Genomic DNA, 27,065 nt, shown 5'->3' on the forward strand with positions numbered 1-27,065 from the left:
ACGGGCCATTGCATCTAGCCCAGAGATAGCGGAATTGGGTCTGCCTGCTCTCCCTCCGTTTGTCGTAGGATATCTGCCCTCTGGCCCACAATCTCGGCTACCGGTCGCATCTCAGCCGCGGCTACCAATCTGATAGGAGATGATACCCGGTACTCCGTTTCTTCATTTCCGTTTCGACTATCCAGTGGGCACCTACTCCGTACATGGCCCCTTTGTTGACATCTGAAGCATTTCCGTGGATCCTCCAATGGCTGCCCGGGAAGATGTTATTCTTGCCGTCCTGCGTTCAAAATTAGTTCGAGGCCGAATTATTAGCTGGATCACTGTATCCCCAATATACCATATTTTATTTATCGCCATTTTTAAGAATTCGGATATTTGTATCAGTTTTTCTCCACCAATAAAATTTCCAGTAATTACTAGAATAAATTACGAAAATAAAAAGAAATATTATTTTATTTTCTTTCAAACTAATTCTAAAGTGAATACTCGCAAACAAAATTTTTTTTTTATTACCCACGATTATTAAGTCATTCCCCCTTTTATTAAACTTGGCACTGACATTCCCGAATTTCGAACATTTTTCCCAAATTTTTGACACATTCTAAATAATTTTATAATTTATGATCTTGGCCTTTACCACATCATTCTTTTTTTTTCTTTACTTGGCAATGACATTTTTAAATCTCAAACATTTTCCTCCAATCTTTAACACATTACCGATAATTTAATAATTTATGATCTCGGCCTATAATTACTTCATAACAAAAATTCTTTTTAATTGATCGATTTTGTCAACTATTCCGTTGTCTTTAATTTTTAAATCTTTCATTCCTTTCTTCGCAAATTTTTATCTTTATTTTATTTTTTATTATAACCTTTTCCACCTTCTTCCCCAACTCATCTCCTTTAATGAGCCCATTTATAAATTTTTCTTTTTTTTTGACGGCGTTATTTTCACAGCTTGGTATATATTGCGCGTTAACATAGAACATATTTTCCCTGCCCAAATTGAGCACTATAAAATATATTACATCCCAATACCTATTAAATCTCCCTGCAGATAACGATTTCCCAAATTTATTCCGGGCTTCTTCCAGGATACCTATTCCATTGCACGTATATATTGAGCGCTATAATAGAGCAATTATTTCCCTGCCCAACTTGAGCACTATAAAATATATGATATCCCGATATCTATTAAATCTTCCTTTCCGATAAATGTTTTCCCAGATATTTTTCCATATAATAATTATTATTCTACTAGGAGAGAGCGATGAGGGGGACTTGGGCTCATTATAAAAGGGGGCGTGTCAAGAAGGGTAAGATTTTTATTAATGATCAAATTATTCTGTTTTATTATTTGTCAAATCATAGGATTAAAAATAAATTTGTAATTTTGATGAATCATCGCTATATAAATTAATATTGTATTTGGATGAGTCATCATTGTTTTAGAAATTAATTTATTTTATTTTATTATTAATAAATATATATTTATTTTTGTGAATCTATAAAAGACAAAAAAAAAGGGAAAATATCATAATTGGAATTTATTTTTATATTTTTTTTTGGAATTTTATATTTGGAATTTTGGATTGTAAATTATATTTTTTTTGACGCGTCTTTAAAAGTGGAAATAAATTAAATAAATTTTAATTGAAGAATAATAAAGAGTTACCGCATTAAAGAATCTAATTTATTGGGATATAAAATATTTGGGTGTATAAACATAAAAGTGGCACCCCAGACGTCGTGTACGGGAAAATATTTTTTTTTTTTGGAATAACGTGGGAAAACTAATTAGTAGGAAAAACGTTGTATATACGGAATAACGTTGAAAATTAGAAAAACGTTGTATATACGGAATAACGTTGAAAATAAAAAAAGCGTTGTATATACGGAATAATGTTGAATATAGGAAAAACGTTGTATATACGGAATAACGTTGAAAATAAAAAAAGCGTTGTATATACGGAATAACTTTGAAAATAGGAAAAGCGTTGTATATACGGAATAACGTTGAAAATAGGAAAAGTGTTGTATATACTGAATAACGTTGAAACCTAATTGATAGGGAAAGCGTTGAAGGATTGTGGAACACGTTTTTTTTTTAAAGTACATAGAGTGGCCAAATTACACGTAAATTCTGTCCATTTTTGCCAAAAAAAAAAATTTAAAAAAAACTCTTATCGTACGAAAGTACTCCCAAATTTTACAAGTTGTAAATCTGTTACACAAAATTTGCCCAAATTGTTGTCATATCTTTAAACTTATTAACTGTAGATGTACATGTACATCATTGGATTGTTTACACTCTTAATAATATCTTATCTGTTGACATTGCAAATAACCAAAATTTTTATTTTGAAATTGATCATAAACTTTTTATAGAGTGATGATGAAGAGTTTAAAATTTGTAAAATACTGGGAAATACAGTATAATATTTTTGGGGCATTGATTATACTAGTAATATGGATGTGTAGCTTAATATGGGGAAGAAGGATGAGGAGAAGTCGAAGTGTGAGAATAAAGGGGCAGACACTGACAATAGAAGGACATAATGGAGAAGAAGATATTATGGGAAAGGTAACATGGTTCCCGGTGCAGGAGTTAATTAATGGGTGGACGGATAGCGAATTAGATAAATTAACTTATAGGTTTGAAAGGAGAGACTCATATACAAATCAGAGATTGGGGACATATAGGGGACCTAGAGAAAATTCTCAAGGAAGGAAAGGAGAAATGAGACCCAACTTTGATTCTAGAGTAAGGGGGAGAATGAATTGTTATAATTGCGGAAGACAGGGACATATGGTCAGGGATAGTCGGGAAGCAAAGTGTTTCGAATGCGGAAAATTTGGACATATATCCCCTTATTGTCCGGGTAAACAAGAGAATTACGATGTGCCAGCTGTGGAAGATTTGGTCATAATAAAGAAGAATGTAATACGGGGAATTATAACACCAGAGGGGGATTTCCACAACGAGGAACGGGACAAAGTACTTCAACTGTGCGATCTATTGAAAGAGCCAGAGTGGAGGGGCTGAGGGTACCTAGGATGCAAGGAGTTGGAGAGCAAACCGCTGAATGTTTTAGATGTCAGGAACAGGGACATGTAGCGAGAGATTGCAGTAATTGCTGACTATATGATAGTAAAAAAATAGCGACTCAGGTCAAGGCGTGCCGAGTATTAAGAGCCGGGGAGGTGTGTTCACGAGGAAAAATAAATGTACCAGGATGCTTAAATATGATGCAGGAGGAGATAATACATGATCCTTGTCCGAGGGTCATGATAGATTTTAATGGGTATATGGTACCTATGCTTTTTGATACTGGGGCGGCTATTTCAGTGATGAGTTATGCTAGGTATAGGAGTATTTGGCCTGAGGAAATGATAACAAATGAGGGTTTGAGAATACGGCAGTTCGATGGGTCACAAGTGGCAGTAATGGGAAAAGTTGAAATAGAGGTGATGAGGGAAGGGGAGATGGAAATATTAGATTTATGGATCATTAATAGGAGGGTAGAAGCGGTGCTGGGATGGGACTGGATCACACGAATTGGTCCATGGTATAGTTTTTGGGGAGTATTTTCATGGTGGGGGATATTTGTGCCCATGACTAGTGAGGATATATATTATGAGAGGGAGGTCGATGAAAATTTGGGAATATTGCCGGGAATAGAGAGTATTTTTTATCGGGAAAGAGATGGGGTTGAGGAACAAAGAGGGGAGATGAGGAGGGACGTGCGAAGTAGGGCTGTAGGGGTCAGAGAGGAGGAGGTAAGGAGAGATAATGTGAGTAGAGACTTTGGGGAGAATGGGAGGGGAAGAGGAGGAAGGAATAATTATATGAGAGAAATCGGGGCAAATAAATCTAAGGGGGAAATAGGGGCGAATAATTATTATTCTAAGGGGGAAACAGGGGCGAATAATTATAATTCTAAGGGGGAAATAGGGGCGAATAATTATAATTCTTAGGTGGAAATAGGGGCGAATAATCATAATTCTAAGGGGGGAATAGGGGCGAATAATTATAATTCTAAGGGGGAAACAGGGGCGAATAATTATAATTCTAAGGGGGAAATAGGGGCGAAGAATTATAGGGTAGAAATCGAGGCGGATAGTCATAGGGAAGCGGAGAGGGGTTATCGGGAAGGATTAGGGAAGTCGATTTATAATGGTCGTGAGAGGGAAGAAGAGAAGAAATGGGAGTGGACCGATATTCAGGATACTGTCGATCGAGCAATAATATATGGGAAAACAAGAGACGAGGAAATCGAGTCGCAGGAGGTGATGGAAAGGGAGAATCAGAAGAATGATCGAGAGTTTAGCAGTGAGGAATTAGAAGATGAATTGATCCGGGTGCAAGACGGAATACGGAGATTGGTGGATGTTTTTCAAGAGATCTTTGATGAGGAGTTGGGCTGTCTGAAAGATTATGAAGTGGATATCAAATTAAAAGAGGGATGTGTACCGAAATTTTGCGCGTTGCGGCGAGTACCATTTGAGTGGAGGAAGGAAGTTGAAGTTGAATTGGAGCAATGGGTACAAAAGGGCATCATATGTTCTGTGGAGTATAGTGAATGGGCGACTCCGTTGGTTCCCGTGAAGAAAGCCAATGGCCAACTCCGTTTATGTGCGGATTTTCGAGTGACGCTAAATCCCTGGGTAGTAGAGGTCAAGTATCCGTTACCCAGAATTGAAGAAATATTGGCCAATTTAAAGGGGAGTATATATTTTTCGAAAGTGGATTTTTCCAATGCATACTTACAGTTACGGGTGAGGTCGGAGGTAAGGAAATTATTGACTATTACGACCCCAAAAGGGTTATTTGCATTTTGTAGATTGCCGTTTGGATTGAGTGTATCCGCTCCTATCTTTCAGCGCACTATGGCGGCCGTTTTTCAAGGAATGGAAGGGGTATTCTATTACATGGATGATGTACTGGTGATGGGTAGAACTCCTGAGCAACACGAACAAAGATTGGAAGAGGTGTTCCGGAGGATTAAAGATAAAGGTTTGCGAGCGAGTGCCGAAAAAAGTGTGTTAGGGGTGAAGGAGGTCGTATATTTGGGGCACAAAATTACGGGAAGGGAGGTGCGATCATTGGATAAAAATATGACCGGAATTACAAATATGTTGAGGCCTAGTAATAAATTAGAAATCCAGGCATTTTGGGGAATGGTGAATTACTATCACCGATTTGTCGAGGGATTCGCTCAGATCGCAGCGCCATTGTATACTCTGTTAAAAAAGGGAGAAAGATTTGACTGGAAAGAGGAGCAAGAGAATGCGTTTGAGGAATTGAAGTCTAGAATTGGAAGGGAACCCATTCTCATGTGCTTTAACAATGACCTGGAAGTGTTACTGGCCGTAGACGCGTCGATCAAGGGAGTAGGTGGGGCGTTATTGCATTATGTGGATGAAAAAAGACCGGTTTTATTCTTGAGGATATTTAGGGCGGCGGAGACAAGGTATTCAGTGATCGAAAAAGAGGCGTTGGCGGTAATATTCGGATTGACCAAATGTAGGGAGTATCTGTTTGGGCGTAGATTTGTTATTTATACCCATCACAAACCTTTGGTGCATCTGTTCAGGAAAGATAACAAAGAGCTCATATTGTCGCCAAGACTCCAACGATGGCTTTTGCTGGTAGGGAGCTTTGACGTACAGTTGAAATATCGGCGGGGAAGAGAAAATTATTTACCCGATATTCTGTCAAGATGTGGGGCGGGCGAAGAGGGAGATGAAGGAAAATTGAAAGAGATAGAGGAATCGAAGGAGCAGGGATTAATTAGAACGATGGTCAAAATAACCAAAGGAGGACCGGTAACGTGGGAGGAATTGAAAGGGGCCACCTTGAAAGGTCGGGAATTGACCCGAGTCAAGGCATGCATAAAGGGGCGCAGATCTTGGCGAGACGGAGATAAATCTTACAAGTACATAGAAAAGGAATTAGCGATAGTAGATGACTGCGTGGTACGGGGGAATCTGGGTATAGTACCGTTCAGATTACGGGATGCGGTGTTAAAGATGATTCATGCCGGACATCAGGGCTTTGAGAAAATGAAACAGTGGGGTCGGGAGTATGTATGGTGGCCCGGAATGAATAAAGAAATTGAGGATATAACCAGAGGCTGTGAGATGTGTAATTTGTGGGCCACGATGCCTCGCAGAGACAAGAAAAGTGTATGGCCCAAGGCTACACGACCCTGGGAGCGCATACATGTTGATTTCTTCGACTTCGAAAACAAAATATATATTCTAGTGGTAGACGCTTTTTCCAAGTGGGTAGAATACGAGGAAGTGAGAGGATTGACAACTCAGGTTGTGGTAAAGATGCTGAAAAATCTGTGGGCTCGATTCGGAGTAGCTAAGATAATAGTTTCGGATGGAGGACCGGCCTTCATAAGTGGACAATTCAAGTCTTTTTGTGCGGAAACCGGGGCGAGACATATTTTGACGCCACCATATCATCCGAGCTCGAACGGTCAAGCGGAACGAATGGTGTCGATTGTCAAAAATTGGTTAAGAAAATCAAAGTAGGGGAAATTTGGGTAGCAGTAGCTTATTACAACAACTGTCGAAAGGGAGAGGAACAATCTCCGGCAGAAAGGTTTTTGGGGAGACGAACCAGAACATTACTGGATTTATTAAAACGGGACACGAATCAAGAAGTGGAAGAGGAGAAAATTGAGATGTTGGAATTCATAGTGGGTCAAACCGTGTGGGTTAGAGTATATGGAACTACCAGGAAATGGGAATCCGGGAGGATCGTGGAAAACATTGGGAACAAGTTAAGTCGAGTAAGGTTCGCCGATGGAAGAGAGGGAGTACGACATCGGGATCAGTTGAAAAGAGGTGTGGAGCCCGGAAGATTACGATCGGGGGTATGAAGTTGGTCGATATATTATCGAAAATGAGTGAAAAGAAATACATGTATAAAAGAATTTGAAATTTAAAAGGAAGATTTAATAGGTATCGGGATATGATATATTTTATAGTGCTCAAGTTGGGCAAGGAAATAATTGCTCTATTATAATGCTCAGTATATGCGTGCAATGGAATGGGTATCAAAAGAAACCCGAAATAAGGACTGGAGCTTTTATAATGTCTCAGTAGAATAATAATTATTATATGGAAAAATATCTGGGAAAACATTTATCGGAAAGGAAGATTTAATAGATATCGGGATATAATGTATTTTATAGTGCTCAAGTTGGGCGGGGAAATAATTGCTCTATTATAGCGCTCAATATATACGTGCAATGGAATAGGTATCCTGGAAGAAGCCCGGAATAAATTTGGGAAATCGTTATCTGCAGGGAGATTTTATAGGTATCGGGATGTAATATATTTTATAGTGCTCAATTTGGGCAGGGAAAATATGTTCTATGTTAACGCGCAATATATACCAAGCTGTGAAAATAACGCCGTCTAATAGCGTGTTAAAAAAAAGGAAGATAAATTTATAAATGGGCTCATTAAAGGAGATGAGTTGGGGAAGCAGGTGGAAAAAGTTATAATAAAAAAATAAAATAAATTAAAACAATGATGACTCATCCAAATACAATATTAATTTATATAGCGATGATTCATCAAAATTACAAATTTATTTTTAATCCTATGATTTGACAAATAATAAAACAGAATAATTTGATCATTAATAAAAATCTTACCCTTCTTGACAGTATCTTTACAGATAAACTATTTCCACTATATACCAACTTAATTTTATCACAACAAAATAAAAAGGTATTTAAAAAAAATATAAAACCTATTAGATTGCAAGATTATTTTTTTTTTGAAATCTCTCAATATTTACTATTTTATTTTAGTTATCAATTAAACTGATCTGTATTTTTATCTCTGTATAAATTTCTAAGTTTGTTCAAAACTTTATGAATATTTTTTTTAAATTTAATTTAATATAAATAAATACCATATTTTTAACACAATATATTAGCCTAAAATTAATAGTTTTAAGTGAATTTAAAAAAAAATTTATGTATTTAAATTTCTTATTATTATTTAATATATAATATAATTAATAATACTTTAAATTGTGTTCAACTATTAAAATATAAAACCCTTGATAAAAGAAATTTCAAATAATCATACTAAAAATAAATAAATTCTAAAAGAGATTAACTACTATCCATATCTATGTATATTATGATATATATTATTTAATTTTTATTTACTTTATCTGTTATAATAATCATAATAATTTAATAAGCCTATGAAATACAAGAATCTAAAGAAATTAACAGGATACTTATAGTTATATTACATAAAATAATCAAATTACAATCAAGTATCTCTTTAAATTAGAATTTGATAATTTTGAAACTGATATACTTTTTGGACACATTTTACATTTGGTAAGGATAGAATTAGTTTATTTATTATATTTGGTGGTAATGAATTCAGAATCAGATGATGATGAATAAATTACATCATCCATGCTTTCGCCAATCTAGAATAATAATATTTAAATTAAACTATACTGGACCGAAATAATGACTGGTTAAAAAAGTTCAAATGTGATAAAGGAAACAGCTGATTATAAATTACCCCCTTTTCTTAAAAAACTTGGATTAATATTATATTAATATTTTTTATTTTCAAATGAATAGAAATAAGAAGACTTTCTAAAATTGAACTAAAAAACACGTTTAAAGTTCGTCACATTTTTTCAAAAAAATAAACTTAGTTCACGAACGCGTTCAATCGTTTACATCATTATTTATTGGCAGTTTTCTAGGTTTACCCCTATAAATCAGTGTCTCCCCTGATTCTTTTTCTCCACCTTTTGCAATCTTGGGCTTCGCTAACTGTAAAATCCATCATTTTTAAGTCATACATCCATTTCATCCACGTCTTCGTTGGTCTTCCTCGAGGCCTTCATCCTATTACTTACAATGAAATGCATCGCTTAACCCAGTAATCTTTTGTATTTCGTTCCACATGCCCAAATTCTCAGTCTATTTCTTCTTATCACAACTTCAATCGCATCTATACCAATTCTTTCCTACGGCTCAGTGTTTTTTCTCTCTTATAGAAAACCCGGCAACCCAAACATGCATCTAACCATTCTCATCTCCTTTCTTTCCAATTTAGCTTCATATGCCTCTTTCATTACCTACGTTTCGCAACCGTAGACTACAGTTTCTCATCCACCTTTCATACACTTTTCCTCTCAGCTTCAGAGATACGTTCTTATCTGTTAGAATAGAAGACATCTCTCGAAACTTCTTCCATGCACATCTTACCCTTGCAAAACAGCTGAATAAACACCTCTATCTGTATTTTAAATTCACCCAAATAACAGAACTTACGACATTTTCAAGAATAGCTCTATTAACCATTACATTATAATTATCATTAACCCCTTTCATGCATGTTCTGCAGGTAAAAGTCACTCATACTTTCATTAAACTCCAAGCACCCATTTCTGACAGCTGGTGCATTGGATTGAATACCTAGCAACACCTCTCTCATACACACTACATGGCTAAGTGCCCATTTCTTACTTATTCCGCGATCCTTCACCTCCATCGCCTTAGTCTTTCCATCGTTTACTTTAAACCTTTTGCTCTTATCCTTTAACTCTGCCTCACTTGTTGTTACCAGGTACAAGATCGTCAGAATATAGAAGTTTCTAAGATAGTTTTCCACCAAACTCTCTCGTTATCACCTCATTACTATGATAAATATAATGGGCTCATGACTGATCCTCCCATGTAGTCCCATCTTTACTTCATAGCACTCACTATCACCACCATGAGTCCAACAATCATTCTGGCATCCTTGTACATTGCCATCACTGCCAAAACTAACTATTCCTCTACGCCTAACTTTCCCAAAGACCACTTTGTAAAGCGGGACCTTGTCAAACGCCTTCTTCAAGTCTACAAAAGCGTAATGGTAAAATCTAATGTCATCTCTCCTTCAACGTTTCTCATACCAAACCTAAAGTCTCCATCAACTCCTTCATATCCTTTAGAATGTCAACAACATGCCATTTAAATCATTACCTATCATAATTGTCTCCCCATTAGAGAGGCCTGCTCTCATTTATAACAGTTCATCCTAAAATACATCTTTCTCTTTATTATTTCTGCCGACTTGGGATGCATACACTGAGTTCATGTTAGATATTCTTTTACCAACGATCAATTTAACTACTATATCCGATCATTTTATCTTTTTACGTTCAATATCTCGTCTACCCACTTCTCTTTAACAAACATCCCAATACCAGCATTGCCCTCATCACATTTCTGCCAGAAAAACATGTATTTTGAGCCAGTACCGCCAATCATTCTTAACGCCTTTTCCTATCCATCTTGTATATATCTACTCTCCTTCTGTTTAGCGCTTCCACTATGTCACCAGCGTTACCTATCATCCTATACCTATATTACATGTTGCAACCGTCACCATCTAATCGGTTTCACTACATAAGGTCAGGTCTTTTATGACCTCCATAATTTTCATTTACGGCAGTTGTGCCTCTTGGTTTCCCATCCTTCTTTTTGTCGTAGGCGAATGAGGAGGCCTATAGGGTACTTATAGCCCCGCCTGTAATATATGGGGATTTTGGAGCTTTTATTTTTTACGATCGGATGCTCTTCCTGCATCAACCCCTTTAAGTAACTTACTAAAAACATTGCTTTTCGTATTCTCTTACACATTTTTTCCTCCTTGGATAATTATTTTGTTAATCAAATTTGCAAAGCGGGCCTTGAATAATCAAAGCATTGATAAGATTGAATGGATAACCGATGCTTTGCTCAATCACGACAGGGTGTATGGAACTGACTTAAAGATCTGGCAAGAGACCGCCGCTAAAATAACCGAAGTGATTCATCGAGCTGCTGAACGTAAACGGAAATTGGCGGAAACCGAGAAGGTTTAAAACCTCTTTAATTTTTTTTACCATTACATAAGTCTTAATACCTGTGTAATTTACCTAATTTTTTTAATAGTTTGAATACAATAATAATAGAATTAAATATAACTAGGGAGGTGAATATTTTTCGAACACAACCGTATGCTATATTAATTTTGAAGTATAATCGAATTCTTTAATTTATTATCCGTCGGATACTTAAAAGTTAAAACCGGCGGATATTTAATAACTTAAGCGTAATATACGAATATTTAAAAAATGTATACCGGGTGGCTCAAAAAAGGCGATAATACGCAATATTATTTGTTTTTTTATAAATAAAATTTAGTAATTTATTAAAACTTAATACAATTTTTTTTTTTTTAAAAATCTGATCATCGATTTTTAGAAAATTATCCCATTACGGACGAGGCATTTAGGTAGGCGTCAAAATAATTATTTAGGAACCAATTCCTACTCATCACCATATATCTAGATCATATTTATCTATAAAAAAATAAAAGGTTTAACTAGTATTGTTAAACGGCTGGTTTTAAGCCGATTTTTAAAAACGGCTAACTCAATACTTCATCCAGAGCAATATTACGCAAGCCTGAAGATTTTGCTCATAGAAAGAACAAAGGTCTATACATATATTATCGAAAACTCGAGGCTTAGGCAATATTTTTCTAGCCAAAATTTTGAGTTAGCCGTTTTTAAAAATCGGCTCAAAACGAGCTATATTTAACAACACTAGGTTTAACAGGTCCCTTAAAAATGACCTTTGCATTAATGTAACATCAGGAACATAATGTTAAAATTGGCAAATTTTTAATTTGCAAAGAAAGATTACATGCCTAAATCTTATTTCAAAATTGGTATACGATGTGTATTATAATATTCCAGGGCTTGAGAAAGGGATAAAAATATCTTTTTTTAATAATAGTTGTGTTTCTAACACAAAAAAATATTTTTACTGCATCAGTAAAAGGGGTGATATTTTTTACCAGATGTTTAAAACCTATGAAATGATCTTATTATATTTTTGTTATATTTAAGCATAAATTATAATACAAATGTAACGACTGGCGAAGTGACGAGGGATTGCAAAGAATGAATTTATATTATGTGATTAAGAAAACTAAGTTTGACATGTGTTATATTAATATGGTGGATGATAATTATTATGTTTATTAGGTGTGTATTATTATGGACTCATTTATGTTATATAATTATGTGAATGTATTATTATGGTTTCAATTAAGTTATATAAATACTAGCAGTGATAAGATTGATGATGATGAATAAATAAATGAACCAATTACCCTCTATTTCATATGGCGGCTGGATTATGGAATCTTAATGGGAAAACCTGTATATTAATGATTGGTATCGAATTAATAATTTTGGATTATAGAAATGTGAAAATGAATGGTGGTAACTTAGTTATGTTTATATTGGTTTAAAAATAATTTAATGTTATTATCTTAAAAAGGTATAGTGATCTTAATAATAAATGATTGATGATGCTGATTAAATATAAGTTCATGCAAATCTAAATAATTTGAATGAAATTGCAAAAGAATGAAGTATATTCACAACACAAATATTAAACATGCCAATATTTGGAATAATATTAATTTGGTATAATAATATTTTGAGATTTTGACAAAGATTCTATTTTTGAATGAATTAACAATAAATATGGACGAAAGAAATATAGAATTTGTGCCTGGAATATGTATTTATGGAAAATCATATATGTTATTTGGAATGGAAATATGGATGACCTGGTTCATGCCCATGATGACATTTAAATTTGGATACAGGAATACGTATGAAAAAATATATTTTTGGAGAATGACTATTGTGATTGGATCACAAATTGGAATTATTAAATGATTGTGAATAATAATCGTAAGAGTGACATATACATGGAGATAAGATATATGGAATATGATAATTAATTTAGGTAAATAAGGAATATATATGTGAATCGATGTTGATAAAAATCTTGTTAATTAGGACGTAATTATATAATTACAATGGGACTATGTGCTAGCAGCCATAGTCACCACAGATGATAAATTAAGGAATACGAGTATGAATTGGGGCTATGGGTTAGCAATCATATTTACTACCCTTTATTCAAATTAAAGATTGATTCTATGTTATCTATCAAAGATGCCCTAGGGTAAGGGCCCAGATAAAAGAATGGGCTACCATTTATAAAGATACTATAGGGTAGTTGTCCACCAGATTAATATTTTAAAAAGGGGAGTCGAGGCCCATCGATATGGAGAAGTGATGATGACCACTCAGTTAATGATAGTAAGGAGGGGGATTTAGGATCTGGAGTAAATTGGTTTTGGTGGTTACCGTGACCTCGTGGAGTTTTAAGCAATAACGGATTGTTCAAGGACCGTTCAACGTTTAACGCCATATAGGCTATCTACATGAGTATGATTGGTGACAAATCTAGGTGCAAAAATTGGGTAGGGTGACCCCTTGGCTGTGCAAGCGATAACGATCCTCGAGGACTGTTATATGCTATTTGAGCCACCCAAGGCTTGCCACTGCATGAGGATATTTTGGATTGGATATGTGGGGGAGGGGGATGCAATGACTGGCGAAGATGATGAGGGATTGTGAAAAATTTATCCCTATCATGTGATTAAGAAAAGCAAAATTTGACATGTTAAATTAATATGACGAATAATTATTATTAGTATTTTTATTATGCTTATTAGTTGTGTATTATTATGGACTCATTAATTATGTTAATATATTATCATGGTTTCAATGATATTATATAAATACAAGCAATGTTATGTTTGAACTGATGATAAATACACCAATTAGCCTCTGCATCAACAAATATTGAGCAATTTTTCTAAGTTTAAATATATTTTTTATTAAACAAAAAAAAATTTATAAATTAATATTATTACATAAAAAACCTTATTTATAAATTAATAATTTAATATTTGAAAACCCGTATTTATAAATTAATAATTTTACATATCTAATTTCATAAAATGAATACAACACTAGTAATAGCTCTTATTCATTCCCAATTATTCCAAGAAATTTAAATTTTTCTTTGATTTATCAATCATATAAAAATTTTTTAATAATTAATTATTCTTTAGTTAACAGATGACAATGCAAATTCACAAGTACCTTCAATTATATATCGTATTTTATATTTAATTACTAATAGATTACTTTACTTAATTTTTAAATAATATCTAAATTGAATAAAATATTTTAAAAAATTTATATCATTTTCAAAGGTTCAAATATGATAAAATAAAATAAAAAAAATTTTGACTAAGATTTAATAATTATAAGATGAATATTTTTTAAAATTATTCTACATAAAATATCTTTAACTAAGCTAATAAAGATATGTTAAACAAATTTTTGTATTTTATTATGTAAAAATGTATAAATATGGTATTTATAAAATTTTTTTATATGTAAACTTCAAGTGTGGTATTTTTTAAAAAAATTGTTCAATATTTGTATAACATAACTTATAATGTTTAAGTATTACAAATAGAAAAATATAATAATATAGGGATCGGAGGGTTTATGCTATATATAATGGAAGGGAGGGAGCGTCTGATACTATATTTTTCGAGAGAGCCTTAAGTAAAGCAGAAAAGAATTATTCAGTAATCGAGAAGTTAGCGATGAAGGTGGGGATTAGTTAAGTGTCGAGAATATAGTTGGACTTGCACATTTGTTTTCAATATCTGGTAAAAAAATATCCCTCTTTCACTTTATAACATATTATTCATTTCATATTTAATTTTAAACAGGAAAAATTATTATAATATTCTGACGATAAAGAACATGCGATGAAGTTATTAACGAAATAATATACCCTCACTTAATCTTGATAATGAAAGAATCAAAATGGTAAAATCGCCTACCATTATCAGTTAATACGTGTTACTATAGGCATTGGCCTTATATAAAGATAGTATGAATTTAAAAATAATTTCTAACACCCAAAGATAGTTTCAAGTATACATTATTTTGCTTGGTTATTCTAATTAATCATAACTCCCCTTTATACAGTGTTGTGATGATTTAATGAAACATATTGACGATTAAATTCAAACCCATTCATATAAAATTATAATATTTACAAAAATTACAAATAATATAATTTTATATGAATGGGTTTGAATTAAATCGTCAATATGTTTCATTAAATCATCACAACACTGTATAGTAAGAAAATTAATCTTTCTGCTATTCTTAAGGTAGAAACTCCTTAGATTATTTTGGGTTACATACTTTTTTATTTCTTTTGATATCTGTTGCGTATTGCTGTTTATTTTTTAATTATATTCTGAGGGATAAATGCAGAATAACTCCTAAAAGTACCCCCTCTACCTACGAAAAAATGGTAAATTATTTTTTGACCTCATAAATTTTAAAAATAATTTTTATTGCATCAATCTTTATATATAATATAAATAAAATGTAAAAAAATATATACTTTAAAAATATTATTTTTAAATTAATCATTTAGACAAATTAGGAGAAGAGAAAGCGAAAGAATTTATAATTTCATCAATATTTAATTGTTTAAATAAAATTTTTTCCATTGATAAAATGGTTAAATTATTAAGAAATGGATCTTTCATGGTACTATGAAGTCTTGTTTTAATTAATTTAATTTTACTCATGGCCCTTTCGGCACTCGGCAGACATGAGGTAGTAGGAATGGTTAATAAATATTTATATTAAAATTGTTAAATTAGGGAAAGCATAAAAATTTTAAAGTAGACGATAAGGTAAAATAAACGAATAGTTTTTCCAGTTTGAATCATAAGTCTCATAATTCATCAGAAGAAGCTAAATAATGTATTAGTAAAAATATTTTAATTAAATAAATTATCTCAAAATAATAATTACATCCCCCGTTTTAGCCATCTTATAAATATTTCGAAACTTCTATTTCTTCAAAAATTTGACTTGAATTTAAATGGTAAAATTCACAGATATCCTCGATATCATCTTTAACAATTCACTTTTCCGCCATTCCCTAGGTGTAAAAAATGATGTTTAATTTAAAATTCATCATTAAATCTTTCATTAAACTATATAATAATAAAATCAAGTGCAGCATAAAACACACTGATTTTAAAGCTAAAATAAAATATTATATTTAATGATGAAAGTATATATACCTCTCCTTTTTGGATTGTAATGTTTGAAGTCTAGAGCTTTCTTTATAAGATAAGTATAAACAATTAAATATTTAATAAAAAAAAATTACCTTGCTATTCGTCCAATTTTTAGAAATATTTTTAAAAGCTACTATTTCAAAGCTTTTCTTTATATCGCTAAAATTAAGTCCACCATGTCTTTTTCTAATGCGGTTTGTCCATTATATTATGCCATGTGCAATTATTAATTATGCAATTTTTGGGTATATTTGAAATTAATTTGCTAGACATCGACCAAAATTTATTAAAATGTAATAATAAAACCCCTATTTATTATTTAATTAATATGTATTTATGGAATCACGAGGTGTCCGATATCATAAGCCAGAAACCACTTGGTTATGGATGGGTGTAGCAAAACAATAAAAGAATTATATTTTTTTAAAAAGTACCACCACTTAAATTTTTAGAATTCATAATGAAACAAAAATATACATTATTTTTTATGCGAAAATTTTAATGATTTTCATTTTTTTCTTTTTCATATATAAAATAAAATATATCATTGAAAACATTGTACATAAAAATCAATTAACCCAAAAAAATCATAAAAAATGTTTAAAAAAAATCGGCTGCGCTTGTGTGCGTCGTTTTGGTTTTTTTTAAATTTTCTAAAAAATGCTTTTATGTTTAATTCAACGAACTTTATGACGGCTTCTAAATGTGAGATTCATATTCTGAAAACAAGGCCCTTGAATCCACTAGATTATCAAGTGTTCGACTTTAGTTTATGCTATAAGATTTGGACGAATTTGAAAAGAAAATATCAAATGCGTTTGATCAGTGGAAGATTGGATTGTTAAGTGATATTCAAGATAAATGACCAATTATCCAACTATATTTCTTTAATTATATTTATGTATTTTATGTTTATTTTATTTTATTTTATTGTATTTAAATAAATAGAGATCTCAAAGTTGTGTTCTGCATTTAACTTGTAATTAGCAAAAAATTGAACACCCGGTAGTCCAAAATAATGAGAAGCAATCAAATCCTTTTTAAATAATTAAGAGTCGAGTTATCTTTTGTCAAATTTTAGTATTTTTTTTCTTCTCAATTTTCTAAAAAACTACTCAATCAAATTCTAGAATATTTCAGGATATTAAGTTCCACATTCTTTAACAAAATGCGAATTTAAAAAGAACAAGTGACTTGTTTTAGAATTATAAAGATTTCAAAACGCGACTTTTTTTTGAGCCACCCGGTATAATATTTCATGTAAAAAAATTTAAACTTACATACCCGTAAAGGAAACCGATCGCGACAAACGAGACAACAAAAAAAGACGGAAAAGCCGCGGCCGAAACGAGAGGAACAAGAGGCCAGATCGCTCTGATACGCGCGATAAAGGTTATCAAAGAAAATCCGGAAATGACGAAAAAAATCTTTCGGGTGATCTTCGAAACGAAAACCAGCAGTCGCTAGAAGCCTCTAAAGAGATGCAAGATGAAAAAACTAGAGATGACCCCTCGAACAGCGTTTACAAGAAGAAAGGCTCTAAGGATAGTGATGGTAAAGAAATAAATAAAATATTTATTATTGGTTTGTCCTGGCATATAATTCTATTTCCGTTATCTGATATTTTATAGTTTTCGGAGAACTAGAATCGAATAATATTCCTTGTTTTTCATTTAATAAAAAAAACTAATATACTCTTAAAAATTGTTATTCCTTAAAATGACCACGAATTTTATTATTGGATAATTAATGTATAATTATTCGACTCAATTTTTATTTTTTAAATTAAGTTCTTTTTCTTTTTAATATCGTCGACGTATAGGTTTCACCATACCCGGAGCGCCATTATCTCGTCCTTACGAAAGTCGTGCCATCAAAAAATCATCTGGTCAACTTCCACATCTTCCACAAGATCAAAATTTATTGGCCTCCCAACTCACTCCTCTGGTTTATTACATATTTTTTTCTTAATAATACATTATTAGTATTGTCTTACCAGTTCGTATATTGATGTTAGTTGTGCAAAGGTAAAAGGTCCAGGGTATAAATTTAACAAGGACGAAATAAAGAGATCATTGAAAAAGATTAAAAAGGGAAGGTAGCGGGTTTAACTAGGGTGATATCAGAGATGTTTAAAATGACTTAGGGATTGAATGGTAATGAATTTAGCCAATCAAATTGTCATAGAAGGAACTATCCCCGAGGATTCGCGAAGAATAATTATCCCAGTATACAAGGGGAAAGGTGATCCTTTAGACTTCGAGTCTTACAGAGCTATTAAACTCTTAGAACATGAAATGAGAGTATTTGAGAAGATGTTAGAGAAGCGGATAAGGGAACAAAATAAAATTGATGAAATGCAATTTGGTTTTACATCAGAGAAAGGCACGACAGATGCAATTTTTATGTGAGACAAATACAGGAGAAGTATCTTGCGAAGGAAAAGAAACTTTATTTGTAGATTTGGAGAAAGCATTTTTAGGGTCCCGCACGACTTTACTAGATGGGCCTTGAGAAAATCAGGTGTGGAAGAATGGTTGGTTATGGCAGTGATGACAATGTATGTGGGAGCATAAACTGCTGTACGGCGGATGGATGATGGAGATAGTGAAAGCTTGAAGTTAAGTTAGGACTTCATCAAGGATCCTTGCTGAGTTCATTATTATTTATCTTAGTAATGGATGTAATGGCTAGAGAAATGCGTGAAGGACTTCCCTGGGAGCTATTATATGCAGATGACCTTGTATTAATGGCAAGCAGTGAGGAATTGATGGATAAAATAAATGGCAGATGCCTATGGAAGCAAAGGGCTTGAAAATGAATGCAACAAAGACAAAGGTGAGGATTGGTGAGGAAAATCTACAGATGGAGGAATCCGGTAACTGGCCTTGTGCCAGAATTGGGTATCTAATAGATGTAGCGGGAAAAAGGAAAGTTTGATGTTAGCAAGAATGACCTTTATTTGTAGAACGTATATAAAAGGGATACATAATTTATAACGAGAAAATAATGGTTTGGATATTGGCAATGGGTTAACCCTGGGAAAAGTGGATAAGTTTTATTATTTGTGTGATATACTAAACGTAGATGGTGGTGTAGATTCTGCGGTTGTCATGGGTCAGACAAGTATGGAACAAGTTCAGAGAGATGTCGTCTATTTTAACATAAAAAACTCTCTGAAGTTAAAGTGGAAAGTTTACATAAGCTGTGTGAGGAGTTGTTTAGTTTATGGCGGCGAAACATAAGCAATGAAAGCGACCCACAAATCCAAATTAGGAAGAACAGAGATGAGGATGATTAAATAGATGTGTGGGGTATCTCTGAGAGAGAGAAAAACTAGTAAGGAATTGCCAGCAAAATTGGGTATAGAAATGATTGGAAGGGTAATGTGACGAAATAGACTAAGATTGTTTGGGCTTGTGGAACGTATGACAAAAGATGACTGGGTAAAGAGATGCACCTTGATGGAAATAGGAGGATCAAGACCTAGAGGAAGGCCCGAGATGACGTGGACAAATGTAATAACAGCAGATATGAGATAACGTTACCTTCATTAGTATCTAAAAAACGTCCTATCTCTAAAATTACCGAAAATAAATGAAAATAGCATAGCGCTCTATTTTAAACGCTGCTAAGCAATATTTTAAAACTTACATGTCCTTTAACCTTATGTGAAGAAATAATTAAATGATGAGGGATAAAATTCCAAGAACCATCGAAATTATAATAATTTCGAAGAGACAGGTACCTCTTACTGGCGCGATTATTTTTTGATCCATGAATTTATGATAAATTTATTTCGACCTACCTTTGATCGAACTCATCGGTTGTATAAGTGTTATCACCGAGCTATTTTTTAAAAAAAATGTCATGCCAAATTTTTAAATAAAATATAAAACCTTTGACTCATTTCGTAAACTTCTTAACCCAACATTATGATGTCCATTAAATTATGTTTGTAGTCGACCGACATAAGATTCTCAATGTTGAATTCAAAAATAGTTTTAAAAAACAAACAAACAAAGAATTAATCAAAGCTAGATAGAAAAAGAAATTAGTATTTAAAATTATATATTTGGAAAATAATTTTAGCTAAATTCTTACCTAAATAATTATAAATGGGACACATTGTATGCAACAACTGCTTTTAGACTTAATCCATTTCCACTTCTTACGTTGCATTTAAAAACGCTTAATGTTAAATGATAGGGGATAAAATTCTCAGTTTTAATTTTTAACATTGCAACCTAAGCTAAGAGTTAAAGTAGTGGACCAAACCTTATAAAATTTTAACGTTCGAAAATAAATATAAAAAATACTTACTTATCTTTAAATAATTGTAAACAAATTAGCTTAAATATCGCCGCATATTGAGAGTGACATAAATAACCTTAATTTCTAGAGTTTTAACTTTCGAAAATAAATATAAATAATATATATATATATATCTTTAAATAATTTATAAAAAAATTAGGTTAAAAATGGCCACATATTGGAATAGAGTGACATACTTAACCGAAATTTCTAAGCTAGATTTAATATGAAAAAATAAATGAATTGGGATTTTAATATAAAAAAATATAGTTTTTCCTGTTTCTTATATTCGCAACTTTGATATAACTCATCATAAATTAAATAAAGTTATGTGAAAAAAATATGTTATAAAGATTTAATAAATTCATATTTTATCCTCAAAATTCCCGGAAATTTAACATCCCTGCATTCTTAAGAGTTTTATGGGAGGGTTTTAACCAAAAAGCCCGACCACTCTTTTTGAATTTTTTAGCCCACCCGCCCACTTTAAATTCCTTCTAAATAATTTACCCGCCCACCCATTTATCTATAAATTTTGTTTAACCCACCCGCTGCGTAATTATCTTAATGGATGGTTTGGTTCTTTTTTTATTTATTTAAATGTATTTATCTTAGAAAACCTTTCGGGTGGGCGGGTTTAAAACCCGCCAATTGCAGACTTTTATTTCCTATATTGATTTATATGACTGCGTTAAGAATCATACTTTATAATCTCATAATTATTGTTTTATAAAAAAAGACCCCGCACTACATAAATTTTGTGGACGATCTCAAGACCGAAGTTCAACCCGTCAAAACACCAGAAACTTTGGCTATCCCCTTGACCGAAAGCAAGGTCACGATTGATTATTCTAAAATTCCCGATAGGACGCTTTTTTTGAGCAATCTTTCGTACAAAACTACTCGGGATCAAATATTCGAGCTCTTTTCCCAGGTAACCTTAAAATATAAAACTAGTTGTCAGTAACTTTAAGCATAATAAAGGTTCATTTTTTTAGGAACTAGATGAACAAATTATTATATATTCAAAGCTATGTAATGAATAATTATTAATATATAATACAAGCATTGGTGAATGCCCTAACTGGCAAGCGTGAAAATTTGAAGTTATGTCGAAATATTTCAATTTGATTATAAACATGTTTTTCCTAGTTAGAATATAAGGATGTTTTAAACAGGGAAAAAATTTTCAATTTGAATATGTTTTTCCATCAGTATTTTGAGCAAAAATCTTTGAGGATCAACAAATATGGAAATTTTTATTTACAAAAATTACTGAAGATCTTGATTTGATATTTTAGGTAAAATTTGATCATATTGTAAAAAATCTTCATTTTTTTGATTTTCAGAGTTCAAAAATATTATCTTTTAAGATTTTTTATTTTGAGGTTTACGAAACCTTAGTTTTAATAACGATGGTGAATCAAGTCAGGTTTGCGTTTAAGATGATATATTACCCTCCTGCCCTAACAGTGCGCAAGTTGCTCCTTATTAGTCAAAAGTGATGGAAGATATTGCATTTTTTGCTCTAATTCAACAAGCTGTTTGGCAGCATGGAAGGAAATTAATAATGCCCTAATAAATAGAATACTAGCAAAGACTTAATTCCCAATTCAGTTGGAACCAACAGGCCTATCATTTATCATTTCTTAACATACGTCCTATAGTCACTAAGACTCCCTAGCATAATGGGAGGCTATTCATGTAGGATTACTTGTGTTTTACGGGGTTTCCACCAACATAAAATACCGATCATATCAATTCAACGAACCATTTATCGTGAAACTTTTATCAGGAATTTTATAGCGAAGGTAATATCACAAAATCATTTTCGCCAATTTTTTCCTCAAAACATTTATAGCGAATTCATTATCGTGAATTTATTTCCGCGAAAAGAGCGAATACATTTTAGCGAAACTTTTATTGTAAACCCTTTATAGCGAATTTCCTACCGCGAATGTATTATCGCGCAAGCGCATTATCTCGAAACAATAAATATATATTGCGAATGCATTTATTTAAAGGATAACAACTTAATAAATAATATTAATTTACCCATAAAAGTTCCTTAAATCGTCAACGCATGTCATAAAACCCCTTCCCCCCTTCCATATTAAGAAATATATGTGTTAAAAGCTTTTATAAAATTTGATCTTCCTTGTGATTTGTAGTGATGGAGAGGATAAAATTTTTATTTGAAATTCATGTCCAGATATTATGTTATAATTTTTACCCCCCCCCCCCGATTTACCCTAAAAATATAAAAATGAGTAACAATGTAAACACATCCTTTTATTAGCCTTCATCATTTGAGACCCATGTGGAAAAATATGTAAATATTTTACCCTGTACCCCCAACCAGCTCTAACTATGAATTAAATATATTTATTTAATTAGGTTTCATTTAATACTATTATGGATATTTATTTTAAAGTAGGTTCCGTCCCCCTTTCTACCCCTCTTTTTGGGGATTCATTGAAAATTACTAAATAGTTTTAATTCTGAGTAATTAATTGGAAAAAAATCATAAATATTACCTACATGTATTTTAAGTTTCAGAATTAATGCTTGCTTTGGCAAACTTTGTTTTTAAGGTTGTCTATTAGATTCAGATTTCTATCAATTTTTTTGAAAATATAACTAATATTTTATATCTCAGTAAACAGAAATGATAAAAAAATAGCTATAAAGATCGTAAAATCATAAGATTCAAAGAAAATTTTGAAATTGAAGAAATCCCTTATTTCACTTATATGTAATTTATTTTCGAATCGCTTTTCAAATGAGTTATGTCATATTTTTTATTAGCTTATAACTCTGTTTTTGGTTGGTAGCTGGCAAAACTGATTGATGAATTTATTAATATTAAGTACTCATCAGACAATTAATATTGGCGCAACTCAATCAATTTCGCCAGTAAGAATCAAAGTTTAACTATTGAACGCAATGATTAATATATTAATCTTATGTTGTCTCGCTTCCATAATAAGATTTCGAGAAAAACATAGGACAGGATAACAAGAAAATTGTATTCTAATAAAAAATTTTATGAACCAAATCTTAGTTATCATTATATAAATTTATTAAGGTTTATTTTAAAAATAATATTATTCAATTAATATGATCATAAAATAATAACTATTAGCAATTATCGCGATACTGACCTTGCCATAATATTTTCGCTAATATATGTTTTGCGAAATAGTTTTCTCTATATTGTCTTCGCGATAATGACTTCTATAAAACTTTCGCTGTAATGTATTCGTTTTAAAGGTTTCGATATTAAAAAATCGAAATTGTTTTCGCTAATATGGATTCGCGGTAAATGTTTCGCTATAAAATCCATTTTCGATAAACGATTTTCGCGATAAAAGTTTCGCTGAATTATATGGAACCATGAATTATTATATAGTTTTGATATTTTAATAAATTAAATTTTTATTAACCATTTCTTTTAATTTTCGTTTAATTTTTCGAATAATTGTTTTTTGTAAATATTAACATTTATACAGCATTCAGTTTACCTGGAAATAATTTATTTAAACAATACCATTAATTCTTATAATTTGAATTAAATTTTAAAGTAAACCAACCTATTTCAAACCGGCGCACTAATTAACACCGATCACTATTAGATTATTTGAACCAAAGTTTAGATCCCGCTTCCGCCACTAAGTTTTAAAAAGGAGCTAGCTCCCGCTCCAAAATAAATTTAATATATTTTTAATACACAAAAAGTTCGGATCCATAGAGCACATTCACGTAGTTTCCACCCGAAAAGGTAAATCCAAAGGTTACGCCTACCTAGTTTACGATACAGCCCAATCCACTACCAAAGCCCAAACTGCGGACCGGATTAAACTGATGAACCGACCGGTTTTCGTGTCTAGATATGGAAAGAAATTCAAGGGATTATCTGGTAACGTTATCCAGTGAGTTTTTAAATGTTTTATTTATAAAAATATTTTTTTTGAACATGCCTCTAGCGATAGGTTTTGACCATTCTAGTATCTCGTATTTTATTTTTTATATATTTTTTTAAAAAAATATTTATTCATTCTCCTGTGATTTTTCTTTTAAATTATCTATTATCTTTTTTATATTTCTATTTTTCATCGAAAATATTTTTTTAATTTAAGTTATTGATGCCTTTGCATTTTAGTGAAATTGTAACATCTTAGATTTATTTCACTTAATTTAACAAATATCTATAAATAAAAGCATCAAATCTTCACAACCATTGCCAACGTTAACAGAGGATCCATCATCATCTTCTCAATTTCACGATTCTCCAAAGAAAAAATTGGATTTAGGAGTTTCTAGCGTCTTCTTGCCCAGACAAATTAAACTACTTTCTGTTCGCGATATGGAAAAACCCGCAAACAACGAATCAAAAATGTCTGATTGATTTTTCTTAAAAAAATAATACTCACTACTTCCTATATATAAATATTAAGATGTAAAAAAGCTAAATATAAAATGTTCATAAAAAAATACAAAAAATCGGCTTTCAGATTTTTATCAACTAGAAAAATGATTACCAAATTTTACGAATCAAGTTGGAAAAAAAAGCAATGAAAATATTTTTTCAATTTATTTTCGCGCAGAAATTTTTGCACGCTTACAATATATTTGTTACCCCACTTCCCCGCCATTTTCTTGTATATATATTATTTGGGTTATAATTTTACGATGTTATAGTGAAATTATATAGAATTTCTCCCTATTTTCGATATAATGTTCTATTAAGTTGTAGATTAATTCTTTCAATTTTTTTTTTGGAAAAATTATTTTTGTTTTGATCGAATGATCGTAACTTTGAATTGAAAAAATTTTTATTTTTTTGTTTAATACATTTCGCATTAGGGAGAGGATGATTCACGATTTTAGCGATCGACAAAAAAGCTAAGAAATTAAATATATAGCTACCGAGTGTCATCTATCACTTCACTTAGATATTTATAAATTGTAGTTAAATACCATGTTATTTATCATAAATTTGTTAAATAGAAGATTTAAAATAAATATTATATACTATAAAATATTGTGTAAAAAAATTCCTTGTTTTAAAAAATATATTTTTAATGCTTTAAATTGCTATTTTTATTCGATTGTTAAATAAAATTAACGCATGAGGCCTTATATACGTTACTGTTATTACTCTTTTTTGCTCTCAGTACAGTTTGACCTGTCTCACTATATTCATATTTGTTTCAATAGGTTTATATTCATACTATATAAAATATCAAATTTATTTACAGCTAGATTTATTAATAGAATAATACGATTTCATAATAAAAATTTTAATTGTTTTTACTATTTTATCTTTTTTTGGCGCAAAATGATTGTTTTAGCATATACGATTTCATAATAAAAATTTTAATTGTTTTTGCTATTTTATCTTTTTTTTTCTGACGCAAAATGATTGTTTTAGCGGGTAGGTATTAATACAAAACGTAAATGCGATGAATAAGCCTGTCCCACTAATTAGAATTAAGTCCCCACCCCCTTTATAAAATTATGATACGATGGAAATAAGATATAAAGCAGAAGATATAAAAATTGATCTTTGCATATCGAAATGCTTTTAACTTTTATTGAATTACCAACGGCTAATTTAGATAAAGAAATAAAAGTTATATCATGATTGATTTCTCAGTTTCTTTATTTTAAATGCACAAGTTATGAATTTCAATCACATATAATGCTACGGGCAGGGATTCGAACCCGGGTTTTTAGAACAAAACTCTGAACCCGAACCGAACCTGAATCCCATTTATAAAATTTTCAAACCCCCGAACCGAACCCAATAATTTTATTTGAACCCGGGTTCAACCATATTCAGTGTATTATTTAAAATCATATATTAATATATGTAAATACAAATATTATATTTTCAAATTTCCAATTAAATGAAGTGTTAATAAATTTTAAACAACTTAATTCATTTATGCCATTTTTAAATTTATTCTCGATTCCTATTGGAGTGTTAAAAAATTGAATTAATTTACGCCATTTATTTTAAAATTTTTATCTCATTATTCTTAAAGATTATTAATTAGAAGAAAATGGTTAACAAATCAAAGTAAAAATTATTATATTGTTAATTTAAAAAATTCTAAACATCTAACTTAAAAATTGTTAAATGTAGGGCAGTTTTTGTGAACTTATTAAAATGATTTTAAAATTTATATATGCTAATCATTTATTTTTGGTTCAGATTAATTTTTACAAGATATTAATGAAGTGCATATTATAAATGAAATTAAATGTATAAATATCTCTTTTTTAATTCTGAAATCATTGCTATTTAAAAAAATTGTTCTCTTTTTATAGATTTAAGATTAAAGATAAAGTCATATTTGATAAGCATTTTAACCTTAATACAATAGAAAAAAGATCAATATGTTCATATTGCAAAGTAAAAATGTCTGGTAATCACTTGTCAAATTTAGAAAGACACCTGGAAAGAAATCACAACAATGAATATTTAAATGAAAAAACCAAATATCAGGAATTGTTATTGGCAAAAAAACCTAAAATTAATAGAAACCTTTTTTCCAAAAAAGCATATAAGTATAAATATATCATCTAATGATTTGATGAGTTCTATACTAGAACTTGTTACTGTAAATGGCCGG

The 27,065-nt window shown here is 31.3% G+C and overlaps 1 protein-coding gene across 2 annotated transcripts in view; it reads left to right on the forward strand.

Annotated features, from left to right (window-relative positions):
- Positions 1-25,716, forward strand: part of LOC135922931 (squamous cell carcinoma antigen recognized by T-cells 3-like) — a 59,758-nt gene extending 34,042 nt beyond the window's left edge. Inside the window, exons 10-16 of one of the 2 annotated variants that reach the window (XM_065457467.1) lie at positions 10,751-10,924; positions 17,403-17,664; positions 17,933-18,057; positions 21,164-21,358; positions 24,163-24,356; positions 24,646-24,822; positions 25,291-25,716. In XM_065457467.1, coding sequence (XP_065313539.1) covers positions 10,751-10,924; positions 17,403-17,664; positions 17,933-18,057; positions 21,164-21,358; positions 24,163-24,356; positions 24,646-24,822; positions 25,291-25,333 — 1,170 coding nt within the window. In that variant the 3' untranslated portion in view covers positions 25,334-25,716. The remainder of the gene's footprint in view (positions 1-10,750; positions 10,925-17,402; positions 17,665-17,932; positions 18,058-21,163; positions 21,359-24,162; positions 24,357-24,645; positions 24,823-25,290) is intronic. The other variant, XM_065457466.1, reaches the window with a different exon arrangement.
- The last annotated feature ends 1,349 nt before the right edge of the window (positions 25,717-27,065 follow it).

The sequence above is a fragment of the Gordionus sp. m RMFG-2023 genome, chromosome 1 (genome assembly GCF_954871325.1).
Source record: "Gordionus sp. m RMFG-2023 chromosome 1, tfGorSpeb1-WG-v2, whole genome shotgun sequence".
NCBI lineage: Eukaryota > Metazoa > Nematomorpha > Gordioida > Chordodea > Parachordodidae > Gordionus > Gordionus sp. m RMFG-2023.